At 38.1% G+C, this 15633-nt stretch overlaps 1 protein-coding gene across 4 annotated transcripts in view; it reads right to left on the reverse strand.

Annotated features, from left to right (window-relative positions):
* The window catches only part of LOC136877549 (protein IMPACT-B), a 105387-nt gene extending 90884 nt beyond the window's left edge, over positions 1–14503 (reverse strand). For all 4 annotated transcript variants that reach the window (XR_011018602.1, XM_068228678.1, XM_068228677.1 and 1 more), the window contains exon 1: positions 14249–14503. Coding sequence is in view for 3 of the 4 variants with exons in the window: in XM_068228678.1 (XP_068084779.1) it covers positions 14249–14278 (30 nt within the window). In the remaining variant the exon portion in view is untranslated. The remainder of the gene's footprint in view (positions 1–14248) is intronic.
* Positions 14504–15633: the final 1130 nt, after the last annotated feature.

Below are 15633 nucleotides of genomic sequence, written 5' to 3' on the forward strand. Positions count from 1 at the left end.
GGACAGAAGCGAAGTATGCAGACCACAGTTGGTACAATTCCATCATTCAGCAGTATCCCATATAATGCTTGCTGTACATTCCAGTACAATCAAAATTTTGAGATGACGTCTTCCTCAGCAATTTTCTAATTTTCTTCAATCTAGAATATGTTAAATGATTTGCAGTGACATCATCTTTGCAAAGAGCAGGTTCTACCTTTTTTAATTTTTTTATTTTATTTACTTTACGTCGCACCAACGCAGATATGTCTTATGGCAACGATGGGATAGGAGAGGCCTAGGTGGGAAGTGGCCACGGCCTTCATTAAGATACAGCCCCAGCATTTGCTGATGTCAAAATGGGAAACCACAGAAAACCATCTTCAGGGCTGCCGACAGTGGGGCTCGAACCCACTATCTCCCAGATGCAAGCTCACAGCTGCGTGCCCCTAACTGCACGGCCAACTCACCCAGTAAACCTAAAAGTACCCAACACGTGACCGCTGGGTGGTGCTAAGGGAGCAACAACAATTAGGCGATCAGACGTAAAGCTTTTACCTCCTGATCAAGATACAGTATAGAACTTTGATGGTTATGAATGATTTTTCAAAGGGCCAATCTATCACTACAAACCTGGGACCTGTCCTGCGTGTACGTCAACTAAATATTGAAGGTATTAGTCGTGCTAAAAGTGAAACCTTGTTTAAACTGTTACTTTCTGATGAAGCTTATCTGGCAGTCATACATGGAGCACACACCACTAACAGCAGCTGCGGGCTAGAGAAAAAATACCAGGATACGATCTTCTGCATGCAACCTATCATCAAATCTATGGTAATGCTACATATGTGCGAAATACAATAGATAGTGCCTATATTCTGTTTACTAGTCCTGAGAAGGACATTCACTCTGTTGTCATCAGAGTAGGTGACACTGAAATCTCAAACATCTAAAAACCTCAGAAATCCAAGTGGCCTATGTATACATCCAGCAGTATACAATGGAGATTTCAACAGTCACCACCAGGATTGGAAATATAAAACTAATGATGAGAATGGTGAAGCAGTAGCAGAATGGATAGACAGAAACAACCTCTTTCACGTCTTTGATGCCAAATACCGAGGCACATTCAAATCAGCAGTCTGAAATAGTACTGTCCTGATCTATGCTCTGTGTCCAGAGGTGAAGGAAACAAACCTCTACCAACTACTCGAAAGATACTCGTAGGCCTGTGATATACGAAACTGGCATCCAAATCCCTCTGATCACTTCTAGCCCTCAACCATGCTGAAATTTCAATACGGCTGATTGGCCTGGCTTTACAGAAGAACTTGATAAATGTGTACATCGGATACCATCTAAACATGAAGCTTATGAAAGATTTGTAGGAGCTATGATATGCAGCAAAGACAAATTTCTCTAGAGTATTTCATAAATAATGAGTGAGGAAAGTGAAAAACTTACTAACAATTTCTTGAGAACAGTGACCATGAAACTGCAGACCAACTCTTACACTGTCTAGATGCAGCGTTGCTTGTTGCTTGTTGTTTTAAGGGGGCCTAACATCAAAGGTCATCGGGCCCTAGATGCAGCCAAGAGGAAAAAAATGGTAAGACAAAGGTAGCTCACTTGACTGCACAAAATCAAGCCGAGAGGCATGGTCTCTTCTAAGGAAACTTGGAGATAGAAAAACAACTGCACGGATGACGTCAGAAATCCATCCAAACAAGATAGTCTCTCATATAGTTACTGACTTCCAAAAGCAAAAGGTCTCGTAGAGTCACGATTTCCAAAAGCAAAAGGAGCAAAAATCTTATTAAGGATATAAAGAAAGAAATGAAACTCCTTAAATGTAGCTTCCCAGTTCCATAACCCACACCATTTAGCGTGGAACAAAATAAACACCGCCATTAAGTTAGGTAAGGCCCCTGGTGAGGAAGGCTTACACCCAGAGTTCTTCACTCATTGTGTAGAACATGCTCACACCTGGCTAACCAAATTCTACACTGATATCCTTGAAAGAGGCCAAATACCAAAGCTCTACAAACAGACAAATATTAATGCCATACTGAAGAAAGGTAAACCAAGTGAAAAACCAGAACTACCGCCCTACTGCCTCGCTCAGCATTGCATACAAACTCCTAGAAAGACTTCTGCTGAACAGAATTGGTCCTATACACTCAAGAAAATTCCAGTGGAACAGGCAGGCTTGAGACCACAGGGAAATACAACAGATCAAGTTATGTCTCTTACAACCTACACAGAAGCAGGCTACCAAAGAAAACTCAAAGACTTCAATGGCATTCATAGACATAACAGCGACCTGTGACACAGTCTGGAAAGATGTAGTAGGCCTACTCTTCAAGTTCCTGAAAGTTATCATCATCATCACCACCACCACTGGCGCGACAGCCCTTTGTGGGCCTTGGCCTTCTGAAGAAGTTTTCCTCATTCTTTCCTGTTAAGTGCACAGCTCCTCCAATTCTTGATTCCAATTATCTTTACATCCTCCATCACCCCTTCTTCTCACCTTAACTTTGGTCTGCCAACTTTCCTGATTCCTTCTGGCACTGCATTAAATATCTTCTTTATCATTCTGTCATTAGCACGCAGCACATGTCCTGCCCACTCCAACCTTCTGATCTTTATATAGTTAACAACGTTTGGTTTGTTATATAAATTATACAATTCATGATTATGTCTTCTTCTCCAAAAACCATTTTCTTCTTCTGGCCCAAAAATTTGCCTCAAAATCCTTCTTTCAAATATACCGAGCTGTCCTTCATCAGATCTTGAGAGTGTCCAGGTCTCAGCACCATATATTAATACAGGCTTTACTAAAACTTTATACATCAGGACTCTAGTTTTCCTGAACAGCAGCTTAGACTTCAGATGTTTTCTGAGGCCATGATAGCACTTATTAGCAGACAGTATACGTTTTTGGATTTCAGAACTAACATTGTTCTTGGAATTAACTTCTGATCCAAGGTAGGTAAAGCTACGCACAACATCAAACTTATACGAGCCAATTTCTATGAATGTAGACCCACTAGGGTAGTCTTTCTTGGTTACGGGCATGTACATAGTTTTTCCTTCATTAATCTGTAAATTCATCTTTCTTGCTGCTTTTTTGAGGCTTGTGAAAGCTTCTTTCAATGCTCTTGGTGTTCTTGCGATTAAATCAATATCAACTGCATATGCCAAAATTTGAACTGCTTTAGGCCTATATAAGATGGTTCCCCTTGTGTTGATACTTGCACCTCTAACAACTTTCTCCAAAGCTATATTGAACAAAAGGCATGATAACGAATCTCCTTGCCTAACTCCGTTCTTGGTCATTACAGCACTTGATAACATATTCTGGACCTTAATTTGATTCCGAGTATTTTCCATGGTAGCTTTCACACGGGCGATCAATTTCTTAGGGATCTCAAACTCTTCCATTGCTACATAGAGATTACTTCTATCATACGTCTGTCATAGGCTGATCTGAAGTCAATGAAGAGATGGTATGTATCAATTCCAAATTCTTTACATTTTTCAAGTATCTGGCAAATTGTGAAGATCTGATTAATAGTAGATCTTCCTTGGCGAAATCCGCAATGATAGTCACCAACCACATATTCCACGTAAGGCACCAATCTGCTAAAGAGAATACTGGAAAATATTTTTTAAGCAATGGATAATAAGCAAATACCTCTATAGTTAGAACACATCATGATATCACCTTTCTTATGCATCGAGCAGATGATACCTACGTTCCATTCACTTTACAAAAGAAAATATTTAAAAATCCTCCTTATCAATACAAATCAACTCATCTGTTAGATGAAGCAAAGTCTAAACATGTTTCAGCCTAATCTCAAGGCCATCTTCAAAAGCAGAACAGTAATTACATAATACACAAACAAATTAAAAATCGTAATGAAGTGAAGTGACAATGATCATGATTAGTGAATTTAAAAACATATTGAGGTATAAAGTCCTCTCGTCTAATAGATCGTTCTTGAATTGTCAATTAAAACTGCTGACTGTTAAAATGAAGACACTGTGCTGAGGAGTGTAGTGAGACCGTCAATACTATGGGTTAAAACGTGTGTAACATCTGTAATGAGAAAAAGGAAATATGAGTGGATGAAAAACAAGATAAAAAATAATGTACAAAAAGAAAATCGATACAGATACACAGTAAGCCACACACAGGCAATGTGACTTGAGACTGACAAGGTCATCTCCAATCGAGATGACAACCTTTGTTTACAAGTAAGTTATATGAGTTTTCTTTTCTTACATTATTTTTTATCTTGTTTTTCATCCACTCATATTTCCTTTTTCTCATTACAGATGTTACACACGTTTTAACCCATAGTATTGACGGTCTCACTACACTCCTCAGCACAGTGTCTTCATTTTAACAGTTAGCAGTTTTAATTGACAATTCAAGAACGATCTATTAGACGAGAGGACTTTATACCTCAATATGTTTTTTAATTCACTAATCATGATCACTGTCACTTCACTTCATTACGATTTTTAATTTGTTTTTGTATTATGTAATTACTGTTTTGCTATTGAAGATGGCCTTGAGATTAGGCTGAAACATGTTTAGACTTTGCTTCATCTAACAGATGAGTTGATTTGTACTGATAAGGAGGATTTTTAAATATTTTCTTTTGTAAAGTGATAACCGTCAATACGGAATGAGATTTATAACTTGCAATACGTTCCATTCATCAGGGATTGTTTCAGCTACCCATATCTTGGCCACTAGTTTGTGAAAGTGTTTAACAAATTCTTTTCCAGCATTTTTCACAAGCTCTGATTGTATTAAATCCATTTCTACGGCTTTGTTATTCTTTAACTTCTTAATGCCAAGCTCAACTTCCTCAATAGTAGGTATCGGTACTTCTATGTCTGATTTTTTTGTATGTACAGGAGGTAAGGTTACTTGGTTATCACCTGGACTTTCATTCAACAGTTCATCAAAATATTGGGCCCATCTTTCTAGTATTGCTTCCTCACTGCCCAATATTATACCATCTTTATCTCTACACAAACTTGTTCTAGGCTGGAAATACTTATGACTTTTATTTAACTTCTGATAGAAAGCTCTCACATCATTCATCCCTTTCAACCGTTCCATTTCTTCTAAATCTTTCCTCTCATACTTTCTCTTTTTCTTCTTGTGCAATCTCTTTTCTTCTCTTCTGGAAGTTCTGGAGTGTGTATGTGAGGATCTTCAAAAGGCAGAAGTATTCAGTCAGCAGTATGTAAAGATTGTTGGTTACAAGGAAAATGTCGAGATAGATGAGGAGACTAAGGCCAAAGAAGTAATAAAATTTACATATGATAACAATGACATTTACAATAAGATACAAAAGTTGAAAACTAGAAAAGCGGCTGGAATTGATCAGATTTCTGGGGATATACTAAAGACAATGGGTTGGGATATAGTACCATATCTGAAGTACTTATCTGATTATTGTTTGGTCGGAGGAGCTATACCAGATGAATGGAGAGTTGCTATAGTAGCCCCTGTGCATAAAGGAAAGGGTGATAGACATAAAGCTGAAAATTACAGGCCAGTAAGTTTGACATGCATTGTATGTAAGCTTTGGGAAGGCATTCTTTCTGATTATATTAGACATGTTTGCGAAATTAATAACTGGTTCGATAGAAGGCAATTCGGTTTTAGGAAAGGTTATTCCACTGAAGCTCAATTTGTAGGATTCCAGCAAGATATAGCAGATATCTTGGATTCTGGAGGTCAAATGGACTGTATCGCGATTCACCTGTCTAAAGCATTTGATAGGGTGGATCATGGGACACTACTGGCAAAAATGAGTGCAACTGGACTAGACAAAAGAGTGACTGAATGGGTTGCTATATTTCTAGAAAATAAGATCTCAGAGAATTAGGTTAGGTGAAGCTTTATCTGACCCTGTAATAATTAAGAGGGGAATTCCTCAAGGCAGTATTATCGGACCTTTATATTTTCTTATATATATAAATGATATGAGTAAAGGAGTGGAATCGGAGGTAAGGCTTTTTGCGGATGATGTTATTCTCTATAGAGTGATAAATAAGTTACAAGATTGTGAGCAACTGCAGCGTGACCTCGAAAATGTTGTGAGATGGACAGATGATGATAAACGGGGTTAAAAGTCAGGTTGTGACTTTCACAAATAGAAAAAGTCCTCTCAGTTTTAATTACTGCGTTGATGGGGTGAAAGTTCCTTTTGGGGATCATTGTAAGTATCTAGGTGTTAATATAAGGAAAGATCTTCATTGGGGTAATCACATAAATGGGATTGTAAATAAAGGGTACAGATCTCTGCACATGGTTATGAGGGTGTTTAGGGGTTGTAGTAAGGATGTAAAGGAGAGGGCATATAAGTCTCTGGTAAGACCCCAACTAGAGTATGGTTCCAGTGTATGGGACCCTCACCAGGATTACCCTGATTCAAGAACTGGAAAAAATCCAAAGAAAAGCAGCTCGATTTGTTCTGGGTGATTTCCGACAAAAGAGTAGCGTTACAAAATTGTTGCAATGTTTGGGTTGGGAGGAACTGAGAGAAAGAAGAAGAGCTGCTCGTCTAAGTGGTATGTTACAAGTGACTATTCTCATTTTGGTTCCGTATTGAAGTTGACGTATGTCTCAAGTATTATTACAATATTATAAGTCCACCTGTTCAATACAATACAATATGATCCACTATTTCATATGGTCAAATGTTTTTTATACATAATACATAAAAGTCAAAGGTACATGTTTCACCCTCCTTAGGGGCATCATCAGCCTATATCAATCTTAAAAAATAATAATAATACATATACTTATAAATTATAGGTTAAAATGTTGAAAAATGGTTTCGTAAAACATTATACAATAACATCTAAAACAACGATAATGCACCAAAGTATGTTAAAAGAGAGTGAAATTAACAGTTTGAAGATTAAAACGTGATTAAACATGAGATTTTGAGAGTCTAAAACTAAAATGGATCCATATTTTTATAATATCATTAAGACTGTGAAAGCCTTGAGTCTAAAAACAATCATCAAAGGGGGATGTTTCTTCAATTCCCAAGTTGAATCCAAGGTGGTAAAATCACTTTCAGTTATTTAAAACGGAAGTGTGAATGTAATAAACAAGTTTAAAATGTATATGATGGGATATCTGAAAGTCAAGAAGAAAATGGAACTTCTGTAGAGGCGATGCTTGTGATAAAACGTATGTCAAAGCTAGCGGAGTTCGGAAATTATGGGAGTCGAATGGATCTAAAAGATAGTCAAGTTGATATATAATTCCGTTGAAACATGTGTTGGAAGAAATGTTCAGGATTTTCTGAAACAAAATGTAGAAGAAAGTATGTTAATACTTTATCACAAGCATCGCCTCTACAGAAGTTCCATTTTCTTCTTGACTTTCAGATATCCCATCATATACATTTTAAACTTGTTTATTACATTCACACTTCCGTTTTAAATAACTGAAAGTGATTTTACCACCTTGGATTCAACTTGGGAATTGAAGAAACATCCCCCTTTGATGATTGTTTTTATACTCAAGGCTTTCACAGTCTTAATGATATTATAAAAATATGGATCCATTTTAGTTTTAGACTCTCAAAATCTCATGTTTAATCACGTTTTAATCTTCAAACTGTTAATTTCACTCTCTTTTAACATACTTTGGTGCATTATCGTTGTTTTAGATGTTATTGTATAATGTTTTACGAAACCATTTTTCAACATTTTAACCTATAATTTATAAGTATATGTATTATTATTATTTTTTAAGATTGATATAGGCTGATGATGCCCCTAAGGAGGGTGAAACATGTACCTTTGACTTTTATGTATTATGTATAAAAAACATTTGACCATATGAAATAGTGGATCATATTGTATTGTATTGAACAGGTGGACTTATAATATTGTAATAATACTTGAGACATAAGTGGTATGTTCCGAGCTGTCAGCGGAGAGTTGGCGTGGAATGACATTAGTAGACGAATAAGTTTGAATGGCGTTTATAAAAGTAGGAAAGATCACAATATGAAGATAAAGTTGGAATTCAAGAGGACAAACTGGGGCAAATATTCATTTATAGGAAGGGGAGTTAGGGATTGGAATAACTTACCGAGGGAGACGTTCAATAAATTTCCAATATCTTTGAAATCATTTAGGAAAAGGCTAGGAAAGCAACAGATAGGGAATCTGCCACCTGGGCGACTGCCCTAAATGCAGGTCAGTATTGATTGATTGATTGATTCTATACTCTTCCTCTGCCTTCCGGGCGTGGTTCCTCTGTTGCATTCTCTTGTATGCTTCATTTTTTAAGGTTGTTGCTTGTGCACACTCTTCATCAAACCAATTGTTGTGCCAGACTTTCTCTTCCCTTCCTAAAACTTCATTTGCAGTTTTTAATAGTGCGTCTTTAAGATTCTTCCAGATTTCATCTATACTCTCACTGTTAGTTAAATTGGTCAGGGCCTCATTAAGCAAGCTAACATATATGAGAGCAGTTTCGGGGTCCTTCAGCCGAGCACTGTTGAACTTTCTTGCATTGAATCCATGTACCTTTCTTGCATTAGATATTTGCCTTCTAATAGTTGCTACCACAATGTAGTGGTCAGAGTCAATATTGGTCCCCCTATAACTTCAAACATCCATCAAGTTAGAGAAGTGTCTTGAATCTATTAGGAGGTGGTCAGTTTGGTTAAAAGTACTTCCATCTGGAGACTTCCATGTCATTTTATGTATGTCCTTGTGATTAAAAGTTGTACTTCCCACTACCATATTTCTTGAGGATCCAAAATGTATAAGCCTGATTCCATTATCATTAGAAATATCATGCAAGCTATACTTTCCAATACAAGGTCTGTATTCGTCTTCCTTTCCTATCTTCGCATTCAAATCCCCGAAGATTATTTTACAGCCTGCTCTTGGGCACTCATTATGCGATTTTGCCCGAAAATCCATGATAAGATGTTTTATCTGCTTATTGACAATAAAACCAGTACCAAACATGTGATCCTTCATGTGGCAGCTACAGAATACCATGTGATTTCTCCTCTGTACCACTCCTTCACCAATCCATCTCACTTCTTGAATAGCAGTAATATCTAGTCGATACTCATCCAGCTGATCGAGCAACTTTCTTAGGTTTCCACCTTGGTAAAGAGTTAAAACATTCCACGAACCAATTCTCAAGTCCTTTACACGTTTGTGAGGTCGTCGTAAAAAGGTCAGGCCGGCTATTTCTTCTTCAGATTTTGTAACGAGAGTTTTTTACAGAATGGGTTGTCAGCCCAACGCCAACCCCAGCAATCTTGGAGGGCCAATGTTTTCTTTCGGGGTTGTCTCCCTTAGCTGGTGGGTCCCCATTTTGAAGCGTCAGGAACTCGCTTTTTCGCCCTTACATGACTTAGCCGTGTACACACAGTGTACCCGTTGCCCAGGGGCCACAGCGTGGACATACATGTATCAGACTTGGTAGGAATAAATGGCATTTCCTGTGCTTTATTACTACACTTCCACCACTTCTGAACACCATGCTGAGTCAAAGACAAATCCATGTACACAAGGGGAAAGATGTAAGCAAACAAAGATCGCTGAACAATGGACTACCTCAAGGCTTGGTCCTTGCTCCATTGTTGTTTAGTTTATACATTGCTGACATGCTGGAGAAACTTTCAAGGAAATGTGGATGCGCAGATGATTGGGCAATCGCTAGCAGAAACCAAATAGTTGAGCAAACGGAAGAGACCTTGACAGAAGACCTTAAGAAGTTGACACACTGCTTTAAAAATGTGGGGACTCAAACCAAACTGAAGTTTACTGCTTTCTTCTAAGTAACAAAACAGCTAATAGGGAACTAGGGGCATATATGGACAACTAGCAACTGAGATACAATAGATACCCTAAATATCTAGACATTGGATAGAACATTGTCTTATAAACAACATCTCCAGAATGTTGCTCAAAAGTAAGAACTCGCAACAACATAATTCATAAACTGTATGGGACAACTTGGGGATCTATAGCAGCAACTCTGCGATGCTCAGATCTAGATTGGCATATTCGACTGCTGAATACTGTGCTGCTGTCTGGCTAAATAATGCCCACACAAATATCGTACATACTCAACTGGACACCACAATGTGCCTCATCCCTGGCACAATCAAATCTACTCCCATACAGTAGTTACCAGTGTAAAGTCATATTACCCCCTTCAGATCTCAGATGTAAAGATGTTCTCCTAAGAGAATTCAACAAAATAATGAACAATCCAGAACTGCCAATACATGATATCAGTGATGCAAATACTAATCGCCTGCATTCAATAAAACTACCAACAAGAGATGCCATGAACTTGAAGAATAGAAACTATCAAACTTCCATTGAATGACAGAAGAAACTCAACGACAAATACTGCCCAACAATGCCTCCTGTGAAGAAGACGCAACCACCTAATTTCAACCTCCCTCGAAGACTATGGTCCACACTGAACAGGATTCGAACCAACCACGGTAACTGTGCTACCTTCCACTACAAGTGGAACAGAATTTCAATGCCTGAGCGTGACTGCGGTGCTACACTACAGACCATCCAGCACCTCATCACCGATTGTAAGACAACGTATAATGGCAGTGCTAGTGACTTTGCTCCCGCGACCCCAGAAATTATAGACTACATCCAAAATTTAGATATAAATATATAGAAATGTAGATCCTATCTAAGACAGACACTGCATCTCTAGCCATATGATAAATATATAAATAAATAGATAAATAGATAGATAGTCTTACAGACACCCTATGTTTTCAACTGCATTATACACTGTCTCATGGATATCGATCACATGCTCCAAAATCTTCCCTGGGTGATTTAGATATGTTCCTTTTCAGTAGCCTATTTGTTGTACAAGTAGCGCAAAGACTTCTCTGTTCAGAGCCATAGATGGATTTACCTTCACTATTCCAGTACCGCGGCTCTCCTTCCACACACCATCGATTGAGATACTGATAAATTGGATGGTTACATTATTTCCGTTCTTTTTTGGGATATAGAGCCAACAAAATTATCTGAGCACAGTTCATTCAACTAAAAGGCGAGGTGTGTCCTATGGTCATCCACATTTCTCTAGTCACCGTATAATACAAGAGTTTGATTCTGTAAACTATCGATAACATTTTCAGATTTCAAGCATTTCTCTATTTCAGAAAACTGCATCTTAATATCAGATTAAAAGAATTCAAATGAGGATATTAGTTCAAAAATATGCTGCTTCTACACAACATTTTATACATTATATTCCTTTTATAAAGATACACCTATTACTGGTACAGAATTCAAATTTAGAATTATAACTCTGTCAGCTTCAAGTGAAATGAATATAAATCAGTGTATATATGCTTATATTAATAATTCACCAAAATTTAATTCGAATTACAAAATTCTCTTCCTTAAATTGTTTAAAAACCATTCATCCTCTAGTAGCTCTTTATGAAGAAGCTGGAAAGAGGACACTGTTGCCACTTGGAACAATAAATGAAACTGGCAATTTACAGAAATAAGTATTCCTGTTTTGATTTAGGGTACTTCTCTCTGTATGCCCCTCTACCCTTATAAAAGGAGATTTACCAAATTACTGTCAATGTTGGCAGAGAAACACTAGGAAAGAGAAAAAGACCTAATTATTGTGTTTATGGACCTTCAAAAGGCATATGATAATGTTCCTAGATCAACTATTTGGAAAAGTCTTCGTAAACTTGGTGTACCGGAGTACCTTATTAGGAAGATCCAAATGCTATATACTAATTGCAAAAGCTGTGTCAGTATTGGAGATGGTCACTCTGAATGGTTCAATATAACCAAAGGAGTACAACAGGGAAATGCCTTATCACTTCTGCTATTCATAGCAGTTATGGGTGCCATTTTAAAGGAACTAAAAGGAAAACATAATAAAGATCTTCAGGCTCTGATGTTTGCAGATGATGTGGCAATATAAGATGAAACAGAGGAGGGAGTGCAAAATAATCTGAATGCATGGTGTAAGAAGTTTGATGATTATGGAATGAAAATGAACTCATCAAAAACAGTAGCACTGAAAATCAGCAGACATAATACAGAATGCAGCATAAAAATACAGGACCACCACGTTGAAGTAGTACACCAATTCAGTTATTTAGGAAGCGTAACGGCTAGTAATAATAGAGCTGAGATAGACATAACAAACAGAATAACCAAAGGCTCTAAATTTTACAGTGTCGTTGGACACCTACTATGGGATGAGAAGGTCCTACAAAGAATAAAAATGACCCTGTACAAGTCATATTTCATTCCCATCATTACATATTCTCTGGAAACCTGCAAGCTAACATCAAAGGATTGTAGTAGGATTCAAGTCTGTGAAATGAAATTTTTTTAGAACTGCCCTCCAAAAGACAAGACTTGATCACATGAAAAATGAAGAGATCCGATCTAACCAAGGTCTTAATGAATCGATGGAGGAAAGACTTAGGTCATCTAGACTTAAATAGTTTGGGCATGTTAAACGAGTGAATAGCACAAGGTTACCATGTGCTTATTTGAATAAGAGAATAACAAGTAGAACACCAGCTGTAAGACCAAGAAGAAGATGGATGGACCAACTGAGGGAAGACATGGAGAGAAGAGGATGGAATTGGGAATCTGTCATGACAACAAAATCTTTTTGAATAGGCAACTTTGGAAGACGCTCATTTTCAAACACCCTATCCGACTCGCTAGAAGGGCAACCCGACAATGATGATGATGATGATGACTGTCAATGCTATTGGCTTTATGTCGCACCGACACAGATATGTCTTATGGCGACGATGGAACAGGAAAGGGCTAAGACTGGGAAGGAAGCGGCCATGGCCTTAATTAAGGTACAGCCCCAGCATTTGCCTGGTGTGAAAATGGGTGTCAATAACTATAGGAGTGTCACAACTATACTTCTTACACGGCCATGCTTCTTACCCTAAGAAACAATACTCCTTGTGGCAGGTTAATGCACGATCAGCTACAAAACGACATTATAATTATTGTAGCTGTTCTTGGTTGGTGGATCCCTGGCAAGCATACAGGAAGGAACTATCCTTTCATTTACTTCAGGTATCTTTTCACACCATTTCTGTATCATTTCAGCTCAAAACTGTAGGCCTACCCTTAAAAATATATAATTAATATGATCTAGTTAGATAAGTGCCTTTGGTAGGTTTTATCTTTGGATTCATCTTCTGATGTAACTTTGACCGTGAGAGATCCCGGATCTAGTTCAGTCGCCTATTTGTGTAGACTATCAGCCATCCTGCATAAGCAGTCCGTTGCCCAGGTTTTACCATGAGGAGGTTATCTGCACATCACACCCCAACCCCAATCCCATGGCTACATACTATCAGTAACATACCACCTCCGGAACTGAGACGACAGGAAGCAACCATACGCGAGTGGAAAAGTTACACCATCCTGATCATCCACAGAATCTCCCGATCCATGAGGTTCCTACTGACCTACCTCCTTCTCATCTTAAATCAAGGAACCCAATATGGCATGACATAACTGGCTTCAATACCCAGGAAAAATGGTGTCAAAGCTGGAGCTCTGCATGTGTAAACACCAAGGCATCCAAGACCCCACAACTGGACTCCCAGGATTTCACCTGAAGAGACACCAATGGTCTAAACTCAACCGTTTAAGAACAGGCCATGCTAGATGTAGTGCCATGCTACATAAGTGGGGGATTCAACAATCCCCTGGCTGTGGAGCCCCTTTCCAGTCAGTGCAGCACATTACTGAGGAGTGCCCTCTGAGGAAATATGGTGAACCAGCCAAAGATGTCATCAGTGCTACACATCCCTTCTTAGAATGGCTACAGCAACTGGGCATTGATCTGTAAATGTGAACATTACCAACATTCTTGTCCTTGTATATAGTGTAAATTTTCTTTTGTATACATGCCACACGATAAATAAAAAAATACCGGTAAAAATCATTAATATGACGACGGCTGGCCAGGTCATTTTAATTAGGGCAAGCCCATTCTGCTGACACTGCAGTACCCACTTAATGTAAGTGTACCTTCAGTACATAAATGTGGTCAAGTAAGTGTCGTACTCAGAGTCATTGAAAAAATGTATTCTTTTTTTTTTCCACTTCATCGATCTGGTAACCCTACCTGAACTCACTCAATAACAAACTAACACAACGCACTATATACATTTTACCTTCTAACCTGTCTGGACATATTATCCTCATCTGTCATCTTCAGTATTTCACGTATTCTTGTTCTTGTTAATGGGGGGTTTTGGGTTCTTTTAAAGTTACCCGGTCACAAATCAGGAATATAAACTTTACTGTTTATGTAAGAAATCTCCACACTAGACACACACACACAATAATAACGAAGCACTTATTCACAAAATACACTATGGTATACACATGTTATTGACCTAAAGCTCTGTACCGACATTGAACAGGCAACAGATGATGAGATCATATGACAATGGAACGTAGGAGTGCGCGAACTTTAAAAAACAAGAGAAGAAACTGGTTAATAAGTTTAAGGATGTTGGAAGAAGGTTCGCATAATAAACAAGGAACACTAGTTGGTAAGGGGGTGTGTAACTGTACCAGCTGTTTTAGTAACGTACGGCGCGGAGAAGAATACTCAGGACATTGGAAAAACAGATGATCTTTTCTTTCTTTCTTGAGGAGGTAGGTTTGGGATTAAGACCACTATTTCCCAGTCATAAGTCCTACTTAATATTTCACTTGAGTCACTTTACGATACACTTACATCAGAAATAACCGTTTTAGACACAAGTGTACTGGGTTATATGTAATAAGAAAAAACACTATTCTGTTCTTCGTGAGTAGAGCCATACAAAATATTACACTTTAGGAACTTTTAGAATACACAGGGATCCTTATGGACTTTAGCAAAACCATCGCCCTCTACTATGACTGCGCTAATAAAACATTTATTGCAGAAAAATAGCCATACATTAGTGAAGGGTGTTAGAACAATTTAACACTTGCACCATTGGACGCATAGTCTCTGATTGATCTAGTCCTCTTCTTGCAGAGTTCTAAGTGATATCGTTCACATAACTGTCCACATAATGTACATTTGCATGAGTTTGACGGTTCGTGGTATGTTGTGTTTTCGCAGATGACATGGTGCAATTCATGTACTGCAAGTCTTGTAAACACGTGCCTCGTCTCAAAATTTGCTGCTGTCCATGTACGATTAATCATGGCCCCAGTTCCATAGAATTCCGTGGGTACTTCTTCTCTTTTCCTTATTAGTGTCCTTAGTAGGTTCTCCGATACCGTTGTGTTAGGTAGGGGGTACATTGTCCTTAAATCCTCTATGAGGAAAGTTTCCCGCGCGAGAAGGTAGACTAAATCTGGATCTTGTTGTTTTTGCCACTCCGATTGCTCTTTTGATGTATGTTGCTTTAACTCTTTCCAGTGTTGCTAAGTTCTTTTCATTCAGGTGTGTCCATATAATTTCAATCCCATACGTAAGTATTGGAACAATTTTCGATTTGAAGAGCGCCATTGCTGTGTCAAGACTTAGTGTTCTGATGAAGCTTATGTCGTTTATCGCTCTAA

The sequence above is a fragment of the Anabrus simplex genome, chromosome 7, assembly GCF_040414725.1.
Source record: "Anabrus simplex isolate iqAnaSimp1 chromosome 7, ASM4041472v1, whole genome shotgun sequence".
In the NCBI taxonomy this organism is placed as follows: Eukaryota; Metazoa; Arthropoda; class Insecta; order Orthoptera; family Tettigoniidae; genus Anabrus; species Anabrus simplex.